The 16,623-nt window shown below is 37.5% G+C and overlaps 1 protein-coding gene across 2 annotated transcripts in view; it reads left to right on the forward strand.

Annotated features, from left to right (window-relative positions):
* The first annotated feature begins 2,872 nt into the window (after window positions 1-2,872).
* kcnj19a (potassium inwardly rectifying channel subfamily J member 19a) overlaps window positions 2,873-16,623 on the forward strand; it is a 29,385-nt gene continuing 15,634 nt past the window's right edge. The window contains exon 1 of one of the 2 annotated variants that reach the window (XM_051888278.1): window positions 2,873-6,398. In XM_051888278.1, the coding sequence (XP_051744238.1) occupies window positions 5,730-6,398 (669 nt within the window). In that variant the 5' untranslated portion in view covers window positions 2,873-5,729. The remainder of the gene's footprint in view (window positions 6,399-16,623) is intronic. The other variant, XM_051888277.1, reaches the window with a different exon arrangement.

Here is a 16,623-nt window from a genome sequence, read left to right on the forward strand (position 1 = left end):
TGTTGTTTTTGGCAACATTATCACATTCATGTACACTCACAGATGAAAACATCTGCATTGACTGCTTTCATATTTTTTCTTGACAGTCTGTTGAAGTTTCCATTCCCCATCTTATTCTCTCAAAAATATGGCGGTATGCCTTTGGGTCCTCCAAAATGAGGACACAGCACATCCTACCAATACGGCTCTCAAATTAATAGGATGGCTGACACAATTCATTAAAGGAAAAAAAAAAAAAAAATCCTCAAATAGCCCCTAATTAACTACTTTATCCTAATTGTGAACAAAAATAGTGACCCTTAAGAGAAAATCCAGAGAGAGAGAGAATGAAATAAGATAAAACAATAATAAACAAAATTTAAGCTAAAAATGATGTGCTTACCTGAAAGAGTTTTAGAGAACAGAGCCATGGTCAAAAACTTTCCTTAAAAAAGTTGGCCCTGCCAGAAGAACCAATCATGAAGGTCCATCCCTAAACCTAACCATCTGTGAGACGTAAGCAGATCTTACAAAAACATACAAATCCAATTTGCAAAAATAGTTCAAAATTGCCTTGACAGTGTACTGATGCCAGCATCTGAAGATGCTGTTGTCGTAACACTCTCTTATTGATAACTATTTCATGTTTTGTCAATTTGGTTAAAAGTTTGAATGAATTTGTACGATCTGCCTATATGGCCCAGTGCCGGTTTATGGGTAGGGTTAGAGGTGGCTGTTCAATTCATATGAAATCAGCAGCACCTCATAAAATATTTATATTTTCTCACGAGATCTGATTGGCTGCATCTTCTAATTGTCTATTTTAAGACCCAATTAATCCAGACTGAGAAATAATGGAGATGATGGGTAGATTTAACAATGGAAAGGACATTTGATATTGTGGTAGCTGCAGCACTTTACAATAAGGTCCCATTAGATAACATTATGCATTAACATTAACTAACAATAAGCAATTTTTTTTTAAATAATTAACTTTGTTAAAATTAGTTAATAAAAATACAATTGTAAGCTGTTAGTTCATGTTATCTGAGGTCCATTAAATAACATTAACAGATACAACTTTTGTTTTTAAGAATGTATTAGTAAATGTTGAAATTAGATGCTTTAGATTTATGTTTCATTCTTAGTTCATGTTAACTAATGTAGTTCAGTAATATTAACAACTGGAAAGTGTTAATGATATTGTACCTGTCTGTTCTCCTCTTTCGTCCACTTTCCACAAAATGTTGCAGCCAGTATTAGCATTTCTTTCTTTTGTAATTGCCAGTGTCTTCCCATGCTATTTAAATAACTGAAAAATCTGGCATGACTGAAATGTTGCTGATTTAATACAGAGATAATAAATTCTTGCAATCTGAGAATGTGGGATTTTTCTGTTCTCTTTCCGTGAATGTGTCTAACACACATGCAGATGGTCAGGTGTGCAAGGAGGGGTGCTTATTTATTTCTCAAAATAGATGGTGTCTATGAAATCTCTCCCATCTCTGGACTGGTTAAATATGCATTGAACATTCTTCACAAATGCTATAGTCTGACAACGTTCTGCCATATAGATCTATGTTTTCATAAGCGTTTAGTACTCCACTGTTTAATTCATTTGAAACATTATTATGACTAAGATCAGACAATAGCACAATAATGCTGCTCACAACCAACCACAACAAACTATTGTGTCAAACCATTCAAATTATAGAAAGACCTATACACTACAGTCAGATCGTATCATAGGCTTATTTTCCTCTTCATAAAATTTTGAGAATGCAATAAGTTCATATTTAATGAGAGGCAGTGCTATATTATGAATACAGTTTCTGCTAACAGCCATGGTTGGGCCTTTACAAATATTAAGGACACATTTTTATTATTTTTTATACATTTATTATTAATCAAATTCATATAGAAGCAATGAAATAAAACTATATGTTTGCCAAATTTTTCCAGTATTGAAGCTGTTAGTCTGCTAATTTTGAACAAACAGCTCATGACTGTTATTAAAGGAAACTTGACAGGTCATGTGATATCATATAGATGTAATCAATTCTTAAAGCTCATTCATTATTTAAAAGCTAGCTTGTATTAATATGCTCACTGTCCCCATTTCTGCCTTTCTCTTTCTGCTCCTTTCCTTCTCATCATTTTTTTCTTTTCATTTCCAAATCTGAAGGGCTCCGAACAGCATCTGGTGTTCTTGCACTGTATTGTATTGTTTATTTATCTTGGAGAAGAGTATATATAACAATCCATACTTCTATGCGCCATCCACATGGGGCCAGTGATCATGTGGTTGGGGGGGGGGGGGCAACCCTGTCCCTGTCAATCACCAAGCATGAACATAAGACCCTGATTCATTTCAATCACAGTTCAGACATGTAATCAGACCAGTTGAAATGATCGCATAATCCATACTCTCTATAATATTGTCTTAGTATAGTTTGCATTGAAAATAAAACAAAGTATCCTTTAATTATGTTCATGGATACACACAGGTCTACATAATAAAAATACCAGACCCCGCTCAATATTTCAATATTGCTATTAATTCGTTTCACTGATAAATGCATTTAATACTGCTTTAATCTAAGATGGTGACAAATACACCCTGCCTCCCTCGACAAGAGAAGTGCTTTTTCATTTGTGTTCATTATTTCTCAGAGCCAGTAGAGTTGTCATTATGGGGACTGTAATAATTTTTAATATATTACACAAACATTTTTTTAATATAATACACAAACAGATGTACTGGACTGGCCTGATGGCTGCCCATGTATTTGAGATTTCCCAAAGGGGCAAACAGAGAGAGAAAGAGAAGGCAGTTTCAAATTTCTCTACCCAATGAATAACGGCACAACAACCAAAACAAGCATGCCATTAGACTGGCGGGAATACTATGTTCATGTGTCTCTACTGTTTGGAGCTATAAGTTACGAGTATTTCGAAAAAAGTCACACAGTGCCTTTCTGTTAGTATTAAAATCATCAGTATAGCAGACCTCACTGCTGGGACAACCTGTCATGATGATGTTGTGGACACACAAGTAGTTGGATTTTATCAGTGTTGGGGGTAAATCATTACAAGTAACGTGAGTTACGTAATCAGATTACTTTTCCCCCCCAGGTAACAAATAATGCATTACTTTTAAATTTGCAACAAAATATCTGCATTTTTTTCCCCCTTTAAATAAGTATGGGGAGACTGGGGCTGCATCCGAAAACCTAGACTTGCTGCCTCGCTGCCTTATCAGACAATGACTTGTAAGGCAGCGTTTGTGCATGAAGGCACCTCACAAAAATGATTTCAGACAGACTTCTGAGGCAGCATAACAGTTTAATAATCTACAGCAAAATAGAGTGAGCTTTGGTAAGAACAAAACATTTAATTACTACAGTAGTAATTTCTCGCTAGAAATGACATCAAAAGTGGAAAATGTTGGTCAAAAACGTACATTTACACACAAACTGAACAGCAAATCTTTATTTTTCTAGCTCAACTGTCACAGAATGGAAAGCACAGGATTGTGGGATATCAAAGGCAGCGAAGGATATATCTATGCTGCTTTCAAAAATTGATCAGATGAAGGTATCCCAGGAAACAGGAAGTGAAGCTAACATTGGATTCGGACGTGCATTGATACCTTCCTATCTTGAAATGTGTCCTCCTAAGGCAGCATTTTCCAGTTTTCAGACGCAACTGACTGAATTTTTGAGCTAGACTGCTCAAACTTCTATACAAAGTATACCCACATTTGTTTACTACAAAAGGCACCAATTTAAACCTCTGCAAGAATATCACAGCCCTTATGTCAAATACATGGTGTGCCTTTGTTACAATCTAGGCTACCCCACTACTTGTAACACATGCTAGGTTGTAACACATGCTGGGGTTGTAACAATTAGACAAAAAAAAAAAAAAAAAAAAGCAAAAACAGTGGCCATATAAAAATATCTTAAATAGCCTGTGTCTTAAATGTCTTAATGTCTTAAATAGCCTGTGCATAGCACTTCGTTTTATAACATGAGACTGACAGAATATCAAATGACAGAAAAAAAACCTGAGTGCCCATATAGCTACAGACATAAACTTCATAACCCAAAGTAATACGATGCACTTACTGCCCTATCTCTCTCCCTATCTCTCTCTCTCTCTCTCTATTTTAAATAGATGTATCATTATTGTTAATATTATTGTTATACAAATACGTGTGCCTTTCTAATAAGAATAAAAAAAAAAACTTAAGAAAATCAACAAATTGTGATAAATGTCTTTAAATATTTGTATAAGAAGAAGAATGGATTTTTTTTTTTTTTTTTTTTTTATTTTATTTAAAACCCGTAACCTCCTGACTTTTGTTTTGACTTATTGAGGTGAATTTTTATATGGATAAAACCCCACCAAACGACCATACTTTCTCCCCACAGGCTGGCCACAAATAAATAAACTGCTATCGTTTGTTTTGGAGAAGTGTGTACTCACTCATTTCAGTCAGCAGATGGCGCTGTTAGTTTGACCAATTAACTGCGGGGCAGCGTTCAATTTTGAAGGACAATTGAGAATGATTTTCCTTTTTGCCTTCAGTGACAAGAAAGATCATTTTCATATTTTGGCTCAAATATTAACATGACAAAACAAAATATAGTGTCCGCTTTACCAGGACACCAGTGTAGTCGACCGAGCAGCGTATTGATTTCAACATTGGACTGGAAATCCAATCTTCTTCCCAATGCTGGGGAACGAACACACACACACACACACACACACACACACACACACGTTTGTTTTTGTGAATTGTGGGGACATTCCATAGGCATAATGGTTTTTATACTGCACGTATTTTCTATCGCCCTATACACTACCCCTACCCCTAAACCTACCCATCACAGAAAACTGTGCACATTTTGACTTTCTCAAAAAAAAAAAAAAAAACTCATTCTGTATGATTTATAAGCCTTTTGAAAAATTGGGACATGGGGTAATGTCCTCATAAGTCACCCTCTTATAAGTCGGTGGGGTTTCATGTTTTGTGGGGATATGATGTAATTTTTTATACTGTACAAACTGTATAATTATATCCCCTAAACCTACCCTTCACAGAAAACTTTCTGCATTTTTACATTTTCAAAAAACAACACAGTACGATTTATAAGCTGTTTTCCTCATGGGGAACAAAAAACGTCCCCACAAGGACAAGGACTGCCATACTTTGTCTCCTAAACGTAGGGTTTACCTACCAGGACCACACACACACACACACACACACACACACACACACACAAGCATCTTTTCCAGTGTAGAAAATAGTATTTCGCTCACACAAGCCCCCTCCTCCCGTCCGTCCCTCACACCCACTCTCTTCTTCTTTCTCTTATTCTCCTGTTCATGCCATATCATGTGCAGAAGAGCCGAAAGTGCACAGAGAACACAGCCCGTGCATTTCACACGGACATCCAGAGAAACCCGAGCAGAAGAGAGATTATACAATGATGCAACAGTAAAGTGACAATATAGCAGGGGTGCACCTTCAGCTTTCCTGACTAAATTTTACAGTCTAAATTTACTCGAGGAAAAAAAAAAAGTTGGCAGAGAGACCTTGCCCTGCCTGGCGACCTTTTCAGCTACTTTTGAAAGTGAAAAAGGCACCAAAGCCATGCAACAGAGAAAGTAAGTTTCCTTTTTGTGTTTTTAAAATACAAATCCCCTTCCCACCGGTTTAATGAAAGAAACGTGCTGAAGTTATGGCAGCGCTGAGGCGTAAATTTGGAGAGGACTACCAGGTGGTGAACACGAACAGAGCCGCGACTTTCCCCAGCGCGCCGGTGAAGAAGAAGCGCCAGCGCTTCGTGGAGAAGAACGGACGCTGCAACGTCCAGCACGGGAATCTCGGCGGAGAGACCAGTCGCTATTTATCCGACCTGTTCACCACGCTGGTGGACTTGAAGTGGCGCTGGAACCTTCTCATTTTCATCCTTACGTACACCATCGCCTGGCTGGTCATGGCCTCGATGTGGTGGATCATCGCATATATAAGAGGGGACTTAAATCATGGTCATGACGCTTCGTACACTCCGTGCGTCGCCAATGTTTACAACTTCCCGTCAGCGTTCCTCTTTTTCATTGAAACCGAGGCGACCATTGGCTACGGTTACCGCTATATAACTGAGAAGTGCCCTGAGGGCATCATCCTGTTCCTGTTCCAGTCTCTGCTGGGGTCGATAGTAGACGCGTTTCTCATCGGCTGTATGTTCATTAAGATGTCTCAGCCCAAGAAGCGCGCGGAGACGCTCATGTTCAGTCAGGACGCGGTGATCTCACAGCGAGACGGAAAACTCTGCTTAATGTTCCGCGTGGGCAATCTGAGGAACAGCCATATGGTGTCCGCACAAATCAGGTGTAAACTCATAAAGGTGAAAACACACACTGCACTCTCACGGCGCTACTTGGACATTTATTAACCTTTAGAATTCATTTACAATCATTACACAATACAGCATAAAGAGCAAAAGAAACAACTTTTTAAGAAATGCAGAATTTTAGACTTATATCATTCTCTCTCCTTTTTTTTATTAGACAATAGTTTTCTTTAACCTCAGCCATATGAATATAAAAATAGTACATTTATATAAACAGCTGGCTTGACAGTACAAGCATTACGGGGTGGCATTATGGTGGCTGTATATACAATCCCTATTTGTCATTAAATTCTATTATACAATATATAATTATACAATAATCTAAATAACATAAAATGCAAGTCACGTCAAGTCACCTTTATTTATATAGTGCTTTTTACAATGCAGATTGTGTCAAAGCAGCTTTACAGTGATACTGGTATATAATTTTGGCTGCACAGCAGCTCTTAAAGAAAATGGTGTCAATGCAGGCAGATGCAAAGAACTGTTGAATATCAAATGTCAAGTGCAAAAATAAAATGCAACATAAACACTCCAACATTACTGACAACAAATGGAGAACTCTGTGAGTAAAATTAAACTATAAGGCGATTTATACATTTTAACAATATTTTACAGTAAAATCATGTTTTATATGGTGACTTATACAGTTAACCAATTAACAGTATTTTACTCATTTATTTTATGTTATTGTATTGTTCAACAAATGAACAATGTAGCTTTAAAACAATATATATTGTGAAAAGCACTATACAAATAAATGTGAATTGAATTGAACAAATTGCATAAGAGGTGTTGCTTGCATCTTTAAATTAGCAAGCTGTTTGAAAACAATTATTTTACATTTCCATTACAGTTCCATCCATCCATTCATTGATTAATTTGCAGGTTCTTTATATGCCAGTCTGTAATAATGGAACAACTTATAGTTATTAATCCCACTATACACTAAGTAGCATAATTATTTTTTTTGTTAGTAATTAATTATCAATACTCCAATTATTGTTACAACAATACTCCAGTTGTTGTTGGAGTCAGTATATGTGCATAAATAATAGGTTATTGGGCTCTTTAGCTATTTAGCAGTGTTGTATCATTAATTGTTATCTATGTTAAGATTTTTTTTTTCTGTTAGTTTGGTTTCCACTGATGTCAGCCAACTTAGGTGTTTTGGTATTTCTTAGGACTATGATTGTAACACAAAGCAAATTGTTGTGTGATGTAGGTGGAATCCTTTTTAACTTAGGAATTCATGAGCCTTAGTTGTGCTTCACTATAAAAAAATTTTCAAAGAGAAATAGTTAACATGGGTAAGTGGTGTGACTGTAAAAAGGAAGTGGTTCACTAGTGGAAATGTATTTATTTATTAATTTATTAAGTCATTAATTCATTCAATCATTCAAAGTTAACAATGTGTTTTACATATTGTGTAAAACATTGAATTGCAGAAAGGGGGTTATTATATAGATTTACTTTTTTTTACCAGGCAAGGAGGAGGCTGTTTACAAATATTTTAATCATATTTTGCATTGCTGTTCCTCACAAAAAGTTTAGCAAGTTTTAAAAGAGTGGCATGATTAATTTTGTTCATATTGTCATTCTTAATTGATGCAGTTGAATGGCAGTACAAATATTAATAACATTAAGGATCTACACTTTAAAATGCCCTTGGTTCTGTGAGACAGGGTTTCCCAACTGGGTTTCCCTTTCAAGGGAACTCGTGCTGCATCTGAGTTACGACGCTTTGGGAACACTTCTGCGTGACAGCGTCTTGAAGCATGTGTGAAATTAGTCCAATGGCGTGATGGAACATCATAGGTGGGTGCTCATCTGCAGGGAGATCGGCCAAGCAGAAGTGGATCTTTTTGCATCCCAAGAAATGACACACTGTCCGCTATGGTTCTCCCTCATGCATCCAGCCCCTCACGCATCCAGCGGGGGCTCAATCCTTCCCCATTGCCCAGAGTCTTGGAATCTGTGGGTTTGGCCTCTGAGAGGTTGAGTCTGATCTCTCAACCAAGGTTGTTGAGACATTCTGCACTCCAGAGCTCCCTTCATGAGGAAACTACGCCCCGAAGTGGAGAATGTTCATTTCATGGTGCGGAAATCACCAGCTGCGCCCAGTTAACTGCCCGATTGGTAGAGTGCTTGAGTTCCTGCAGGAGCGGTTCTCGGGAGGGTTATCCCCCTCCACTTTAAAGGTTTAAGTGGTGACCATAGCTGCTTACCATGCACCTTTGGGTGGTGTGTCTTTGTGGAGAAACCCATTGGTAACTCGTTTCCTCCGCAGTACTTTGAAGCTGAGGCCTGCAAATCGCACGATAGTACCGGCTTGGGATTTGGCCTTTGTCTTGGAAGGGCTTTCAGTGGCTCCCTTTGAGCCTATTGAATATGTTTCAGAGAAGTTTCTATCTATAAAAACTCTTTCTCCTTGCTATTACATCTCTCAAGAGAATAGGAAACCTTCAGGCCCTGTTAGTGGCCCCTTCGTGTCTAGAGATTGCACCAGGCATGGTGAAAGCTTTTCTTCATCCTAAACTGGGTTATGTACCTCAACTAGGCTCAACCTATTTTGTTGCAGGCCTTTTGTCCTACTCCCTTTCGGACATCGAACAGGAGAGATTGAATCTGCTATGCCCAGTCAGGGCATTAGATGCTTACATCCACCGAGCTGCTCTGTGGCACAAATCTGAACAACTGTTTATGTGTTTTAGGTCCCCAGTATGTAAGCAGAGAATGAGCAGTTGGATAGTTAAGGCTATTTCTCTTGCATACGAAGCCCTTACCTATGGCTGTCCAGGCCCATTCGACTATGAGTATGGCGGCTTCTAAAGTCATATTAAAGGGAGCTTCCCTTCAAGATGTATTAAATGCGGCAGTCTGGTACTCTCCACACACTTTTATAAGGTTTTACGACATGGATTTGTGCTCCACACTGGGGTCCCAGGTGCTTTCGTTTTAGTTGTGCTCGCTATGAATTCACACAAGACAGGCACTTGTTAGTACAGCGAAGTGGGTATTAACGTACCCAAAGCACTGTAACTCCGACACGGCGCGAGTTCCCATGAAAGGGAGCATCTCTGCGTCGCCCTGCCATAATCCCTGCATGCCTGTGATCACTTGCTTCGACCTATCAGAAGCTAACACTGTTTGGTTCAGGTGTGCTTTATAGCTTTCTTGTCATGACATTACCCACCTATGACATTTCTTCACGCTATTGGACTGATTTCACACATGCTTCAAGATGTTGTCACGCATAAGCATTCCCAAAGCATCATAACTCTGATGCAGCGTTTTGTTCCCTTTTCAGGGAACCATGGTTGCAGTCATAACCTGAGGCTTTGCGAAGCCTTAGGGGTTCGTAATGGAACTGCAGAGGGTTTGTGAGTTGATGAAAAGCTAATAATTAATTAAATCATAAAAATGTAAATAAATAATTTTAAAATGGTAACAAAATAAAACACTAAAAAAGATGGAATATTTTATTTATTTACCTGCATGTCATGTGACCATTAACCAACACGTTAAACTTAAAATATTAACTAAAATTTAAAGGAGTACATACAGGTTCGACTGACAAAAAGTTTGTGAATCCCTGTTGTAAGGCATAGTTCATAATTCGCTGTCTTCAATCAGAGAAAGCATGCTGAGCAAAGATTTTTGAGAATAAGTGACAATCAAGGGACCTGTGAAATGCGATTAAGCAGGATGGCAGTGTAGCTGGAAATTCGAGGCGCACTGGTACCCCCTTCACAACTGATTACCAGTGATACATGAAAAGGCGTTACAGTGTTATTATTGTAATCTTGACACAGACAGCCATCGTTACAGTTGAATGAGATGAAACTCCAGTGACAAAAGGCTTAGAGAAAAGAGTTTTACAGACGACTAACTGTGTCCAACATCTGTCACTCTGTAACCTGTGACATTTAAACCGATCTGCTCAGTAATTGGAAGGCGGTTCCACATCAGCAACTTTTCTGTCGGTTTTAGAGGGTTTGTTCCAAAATGCAAAAAGAAAAGACAATGTCTCTGGGTTTTGGGCTCATAAGCCTCTCTAAGACTCCAGCGAGAGCTGAGGTCACAGCCAGAGAGATGCCAGAAAATCTGCATTTGCACACTTGTGAAGGATTTTTTTGTGGCTTGTAGCCTCAGGCGCTAACTTCCAAAGCCTTAGAAAATGTAGCAGAATAATTACAGATGTGCACGTGAGTGCACTGCTGGATTTGTACGAAATATATTCTGAGGGGGAGAGGAATCGTTCTTGTCAATGGAAGCTTTTTCTGGAAGAACATGCTTACATAACAGCTCTAGTAGAAACATACAGTAGTATGCGTTCATACATTACGTTTTGATGCTACTGTGTGAGTGTGTCTGTCTGTCTGCAGTTCCATATCAGCTCGGTCAATGGAACAGGCATAAAATTAAATGAACAAGGCATGGAAAGTTGACACATGGACAACACACTCACACAATAGGATTTCTTCCCTGTAATTGATGAATAGGATTGAATAGGCTGCTGATAAGGTGAACAAAGAGGTCAGTGTAATAGCCTGGAACTTTTATGGCCATATGCCTTGAAATTGTGTGATAATCTGAATCTATCCAGTATAATAATGTTAGGATAACTGATCTCAGCTCTCAGAACAATTACAGAGATAAAGCAGGTTAATATTCTTCAAAGATACGGATGGATAACCTTTCAGGCCCACTCCAAAAATCTTTTGCAGAGCTCACACTAATTATCTAGTGCCAAGTGAATGCTGTGAATGATTAAGAGTCTTTGGTCAATGGCATCTGATGTAATGAGGCACATTGTCAGTTTAAGCTATGCTGAAGTTTTTCTCTCGATGAGAGAATAAGAAGAGGAAGAGGAATAGAGGATAAACAAAGAAGTCAAAGTAAGTAAGTTGGAGATTGTAAAAGGTTTGCCAAAATAGTATAAGGTTGAGAAGGCATCAGGGAACACAAACAAAATAGACAGAGAGGGAAAGAGAATTTGGTTTATTGGAAGTAAAAGGGGAAAAATGGAGAGCCAGAAAACTGACTCAATAAAGAGAAAAAGAGTGATGAAATGTGAACATAAATTGGAAAGAAGAACTTTCTTTCCCTCTACCACTCTTTCTCTCCCCTCTCTCTCTCATAACCCTAACTCTGTTCTCATCGGTATTTTTCCTTGTGCTTCAGGGCTATTTAAGCAGCCAAGAGTTTTTATCTTTAAAGAATCCTCAGCCAGAGCACCAAAGATGTGGAATATGAAAAAAAAAAAGAAAAATATGTTACAGTATCAATATGTGACTTACTTAAAAGAACACGTATACAACATAGACACAGCAAATTATTATATGTTCATACTGTACCATTCCAATCATATATAATTCAATTTTGCTTTTTATCAGAGGCAGAGAATGATTTAGTGTGGTCTGTGTTTAGTGTTATTGTGATTTAGTGTTAGGATTATCTCTCATGTTTTTGACTTGCACTGCTTGGTCAGAGAAGAGAAATGGATATTATTTTATATTAATACATCAAAACTATTATGTATATGAACAGTACTAGCTGATTGAGCACTATAGGCATGTGCCTATACAATAACAGATGAAGGACGATATTTGGCAATGTTCATACTGCTAGCCAAAATCTGATTTTTTGCATATCCAGATTTTATCCAGGTGTGTTTTTGAAAATCTGAACCTCCATTTTGAAAGCCTCGTCACATATGTGAGTACATCTATATCATTACCAAAGTAAACCATGCAGATAGGTTGGTTATGTCTGGATACACAAATCTTGTTTGATCTCTTGCAATTAATAGTGTGGACAGTCTGCCTGAAAAAAAAAAAATCAGATTAGCCTGCAGTCGAAACATAGCCTTTGACACTTAAGAATACCTAGGTGGCATTGCTTTGTGCGTTTTAATCACATATACTAACTCTCTCTCTCTCTCTCTCTCTCTCTCTCTCTCTCTCTCTCTCTCTACATCCTGCCAATTTTTTTGTTAAAGCCAGCATATCCAGTCCATTTAGATTCAGTCGCCCACACACACAGTCTCAGTCATTCCCAGTCACCTTTTGTCAGATCATGCCTCATCATGCTGGAAAAACAAAGCGTGCTTTGATAATATTGATTATGCATTTGTAATTTCATCTGTGAGATGCACACTTAAAGAGGAACACTCACATTTTATGAACATTTACAATGGATCCAAGACATATTGTGTTGTGTTCTGTGAGTGTATATGTGTGTACTACATCATCCATCATCATCCATCCATCACACAAGACGGACCCTCTTACAGTTCATCTTATCTTCTCTTAAAGGGATAGTTCACTTAAAAATGAAAATTTAGTCATTGCTTACTCACCTTCACTTCATACCCATGTGCTCTCTCTCTCTCTCTCTCTCTCTCTCTCTATATATATATATATGTGTGTGTGTGTGTGTGTGTGTGTGTTTAATTATTAAACTAATGAGAGAATTTTCATTTTTGGGTGAACTATCCCTTGAATATTTTTCCCTCCCATTTTTGTCTTTCTTTCTTGCTCCTAATTGATATCTGTCTTAATTTTAGAGAAACATCGCTATGATTTTTTCCCATCTTCTGTTCCAAACAAATGAAATGAAACATATCTATCACCTTCCTCTAACCTAATTCCAGCTCTGAGTCACTGTCTCTATTGTTTGTGAATTGATAAACAGAGAGTACAGACAGAGGGTAGAGAGAAGAGGAGAAAATAACAGATGAAAAGAGCAGAGAGATGAAAGGTGAAAAAGATTGTTATCGTAAGAGACAAAAAAGAGAAATTACAAGGAAAAGAGTGGGAGACAGAGAGATAGAGTTCAGCCTTATGTTTCAGGAAGTACACAAGAGCATTCTAATGCAACATGGAAGAAATGAGGAACACTCAATATCTGGGTTGAGTATGGTGTGTAAGAAGATGATGAGCAAGGAAACATGAGTGAGGAGATGAGAGGAGGACACTTGAGGGTATAACAAAATGTATAGTAACTAATAGAATAGAATAGAATAGCACACTTGAGGGTACCAAAAGGTGTTTGATGTTTGCACAGTTTCCAGGTTAGAGGCTTATAGAACACACTATATCATTTTTTTTTAAATACTTATATTAACATACTATTTATCTAAGTCAGGGTTTCCCAAACTGGGGTTCATGACGGAACTGCAGGGGGTTTGTGAGTTGATGAAAAGCTAATAAAAAAAACATTAAACATATGAAATATTTTATTTGTTTACAGGCAAGCCATGTGACCATTAACCGTCATCAAAAAAAAAAAAAAAAAAAATTTTGTTAAATTATTGAAATACACCGTAAAATATTTTAGGTCAAAGTGGTGTGGCTAACAAAAAATGGGAGAATATCTGATTTAAGTCTTGTCAAAGACTCATCAAATTCATCATAATCAAATAAGTTTTTAATTTTTTTATATGGCTCCAGAAGTAATAACTATAATAGAGTAAAAATATTAAAAACAGTACAGTAAAAGCATTTTGTGTAGCTCTTATTTTTTTACTATAAGTTCATTATGTTGATTAAAATATGATCAAAAGTGGTTAATTTCAAGAGTGGGAAATTTTGTAATTTGCCTATCCGTTTACAGTAGTTTTACACATTCAGGCCAATTTATGGACCAGTTGCAAACATGATAGGTGGGCAACATTGACATTGACAGGGACAACACTTCTTGTTTTGTTTTTGTCCGGTTGATCATTTTCTCACCTTATTTTTTGAGATATTGCCTCCTATTCCTCTGCGGATATTAGCACACATTCATTTTCACATTTTATGACATCTAAATGAAATTTATAAGGTGATGTGATTACCTAGAGAGAGAATCCATATACATTTTACTACTGAACATTCTTGTCAGAACACACACACACACACACACACACACACACACACACACAGACACAGACACACACACACACACACACACACACACACACACACACACACACTTGTATATATGGTTTACGGGGACTCTCCATAGGCGTAATGGTTTTTATACTGTACAAACTGTATATTCTATCCCCCTACACTACCCCTACCCCTAAACCTACCCATCACAGGAAACTGTCTGCATTTTTTGAATTTCAAAAAAGCACCATTTAGTATGTTTTTGAAGCCATTTGGTTTCCAAGGACACAGAAAGTGTCCTCATAAACCATGTTTACATTGTAATACCCATGTCATTATACACATTTGTGTCCTCATAAACCATGAAAACAAGCACACACCCACAGACACACACACACAATAGAGTTTAGACATGATGATAACAAAGTGCTAATTGTGCAAAAAACCTTGTAAAAGCTGAGGAGAAACATGCTCCCGCTGCAGTTCAGCTGGATTTGTTTGATTTAGCGTGTCTTACAGCGGAAACAAACAGATGTTTGCTGTTGTGCAGACAGTCACATGTGTGCTGTGATGAATGAGTTAATTGCTGATAATTAGATTACAGGAGAAAGGCTTTGACTCAGGAGTCAGCTTGTACTGAAGGTTGACTGTGTGGGTGTGCATTGTGTAAAGGTCTTTGTTCTGTGAAGTGTTGATATATTTTGTGAGTGTAAAGGTCTATTGTAAATGAGTTTGCTTGACATGAATGAAAAGGTTTTGAATGACCTATAAGGTTCATGTACATAACCTCAAACCACATGAATGTATGTTCATAATGGGACACAGGCATGCTGGGAGCTATTTATACCTTTGTATGAATATGTATGCTTTGGTGTGTTGAGTCTGCATGTGTGTTACAGGGCTGGCAGTGATGCATGAAATGTGAGGTGGACAGCATGTTATTTGTCTTGTCACTGACAGGCGTTGGGGACATGTGACCCAGCAGTGATACAGATGAATGAGTTTGTTATAGACACGCATACGGGTTATATGTGTATGGCCTTCAGCAGTATAAGATACACACTCAGGGGTGCACATCACACTGCCTATATAATTCATGTGCATTTTATTGTGTAATTCCACAAAGAAGGAGAAAGAGAGAGAGAGAGAGAGAGAGAGAAAACGAATGCAGGAGCCACATGTCTTTTATTGGAATTACTCAGTAATGATTCAGTTCTGTTAACTCTGATTTGATTATATTGATTCTGTTCTGAAATTGAGTAGAAAAGTCTTACATAGAATAGAATAAATCTAATGAACTAGAGTCTAGACCAATATTCTGTAGAGAAATATAGAATTTATATCTGTTCAAAAGTTTAAGGTATAAAGTTTATATATACATATATACAATTATAATATATATATATATAAAATTGTTGTATTGTATATATATATATATATATATATACAACCCGAATTCCGGAAATTTTGGGACGTTTTTTAAATTTGAATAAAATGAAAACTAAAAGACTTTCAAATCACATGAGCCAATATTTTATTCACAATAGAACATAGATAACATAACAAATGTTTAAATGGAGAAATGTTACACTTTTATCCACTAAATGAGCTCATTTAAAATTTGACGCCTGCTACAGGTCTCAAAAAAGCTGGCATGGGGGCAACAAATGGCTGAAAAAGCAAGAAATTTTGAAAAGATTTAGCTGGGAGAACATCTAGCAACTAATTAAGTTAATTGATATCAGGTCTGTAACATTATTAGCTATAAAAGGCATGTCTTAGAGAGGCAGAGTTTCTCAGAAGTAAAGATGGGCAGAGGCTCTCCAATCTGTGAAAGAGTGCATAAAAAGATTGTGGAAAACAATGTTCCTCAACATCAAATTGCAAAGTCTTTGCAAATCTCATCATCTACAGTGCATAACATCATCAAAAGATTCAGAGAAACTGGAGAAATCTCTGTGTGTAAGGGACAAGGCTGAAGACCTTTATTGGATGGCCGTGGTCTTCGGGCCCTCAGACAACACTGCATCACTCATCGGCATGATTGTGTCAATGACATTACTAAATGGGCACAGGAATACTTCCAGAAACCACTGTCGGTAAACACAATCCGCCGTGCCATCTGCAGATGCCAACTAAATCTCTATCATGCAAAAAGGAAGCCATATGTGAACATGGTCCAGACACATTGTGTCCTGTGGGCCAAGGCTCATTTAAAATGGACTGTTTCAAAGTGGAAAAGTTTTCTATGGTCAGACGAATCCAAATTTGACATTCTTGTTGGAAATCACGGATGCCCTGTCCTCCAGGCTAAAGAGGAGGGAGACCTTCCAGTGTGT

This window comes from Ctenopharyngodon idella, chromosome 3 (assembly GCF_019924925.1).
Source record: "Ctenopharyngodon idella isolate HZGC_01 chromosome 3, HZGC01, whole genome shotgun sequence".
NCBI classification, from domain to species: domain Eukaryota; kingdom Metazoa; phylum Chordata; class Actinopteri; order Cypriniformes; family Xenocyprididae; genus Ctenopharyngodon; species Ctenopharyngodon idella.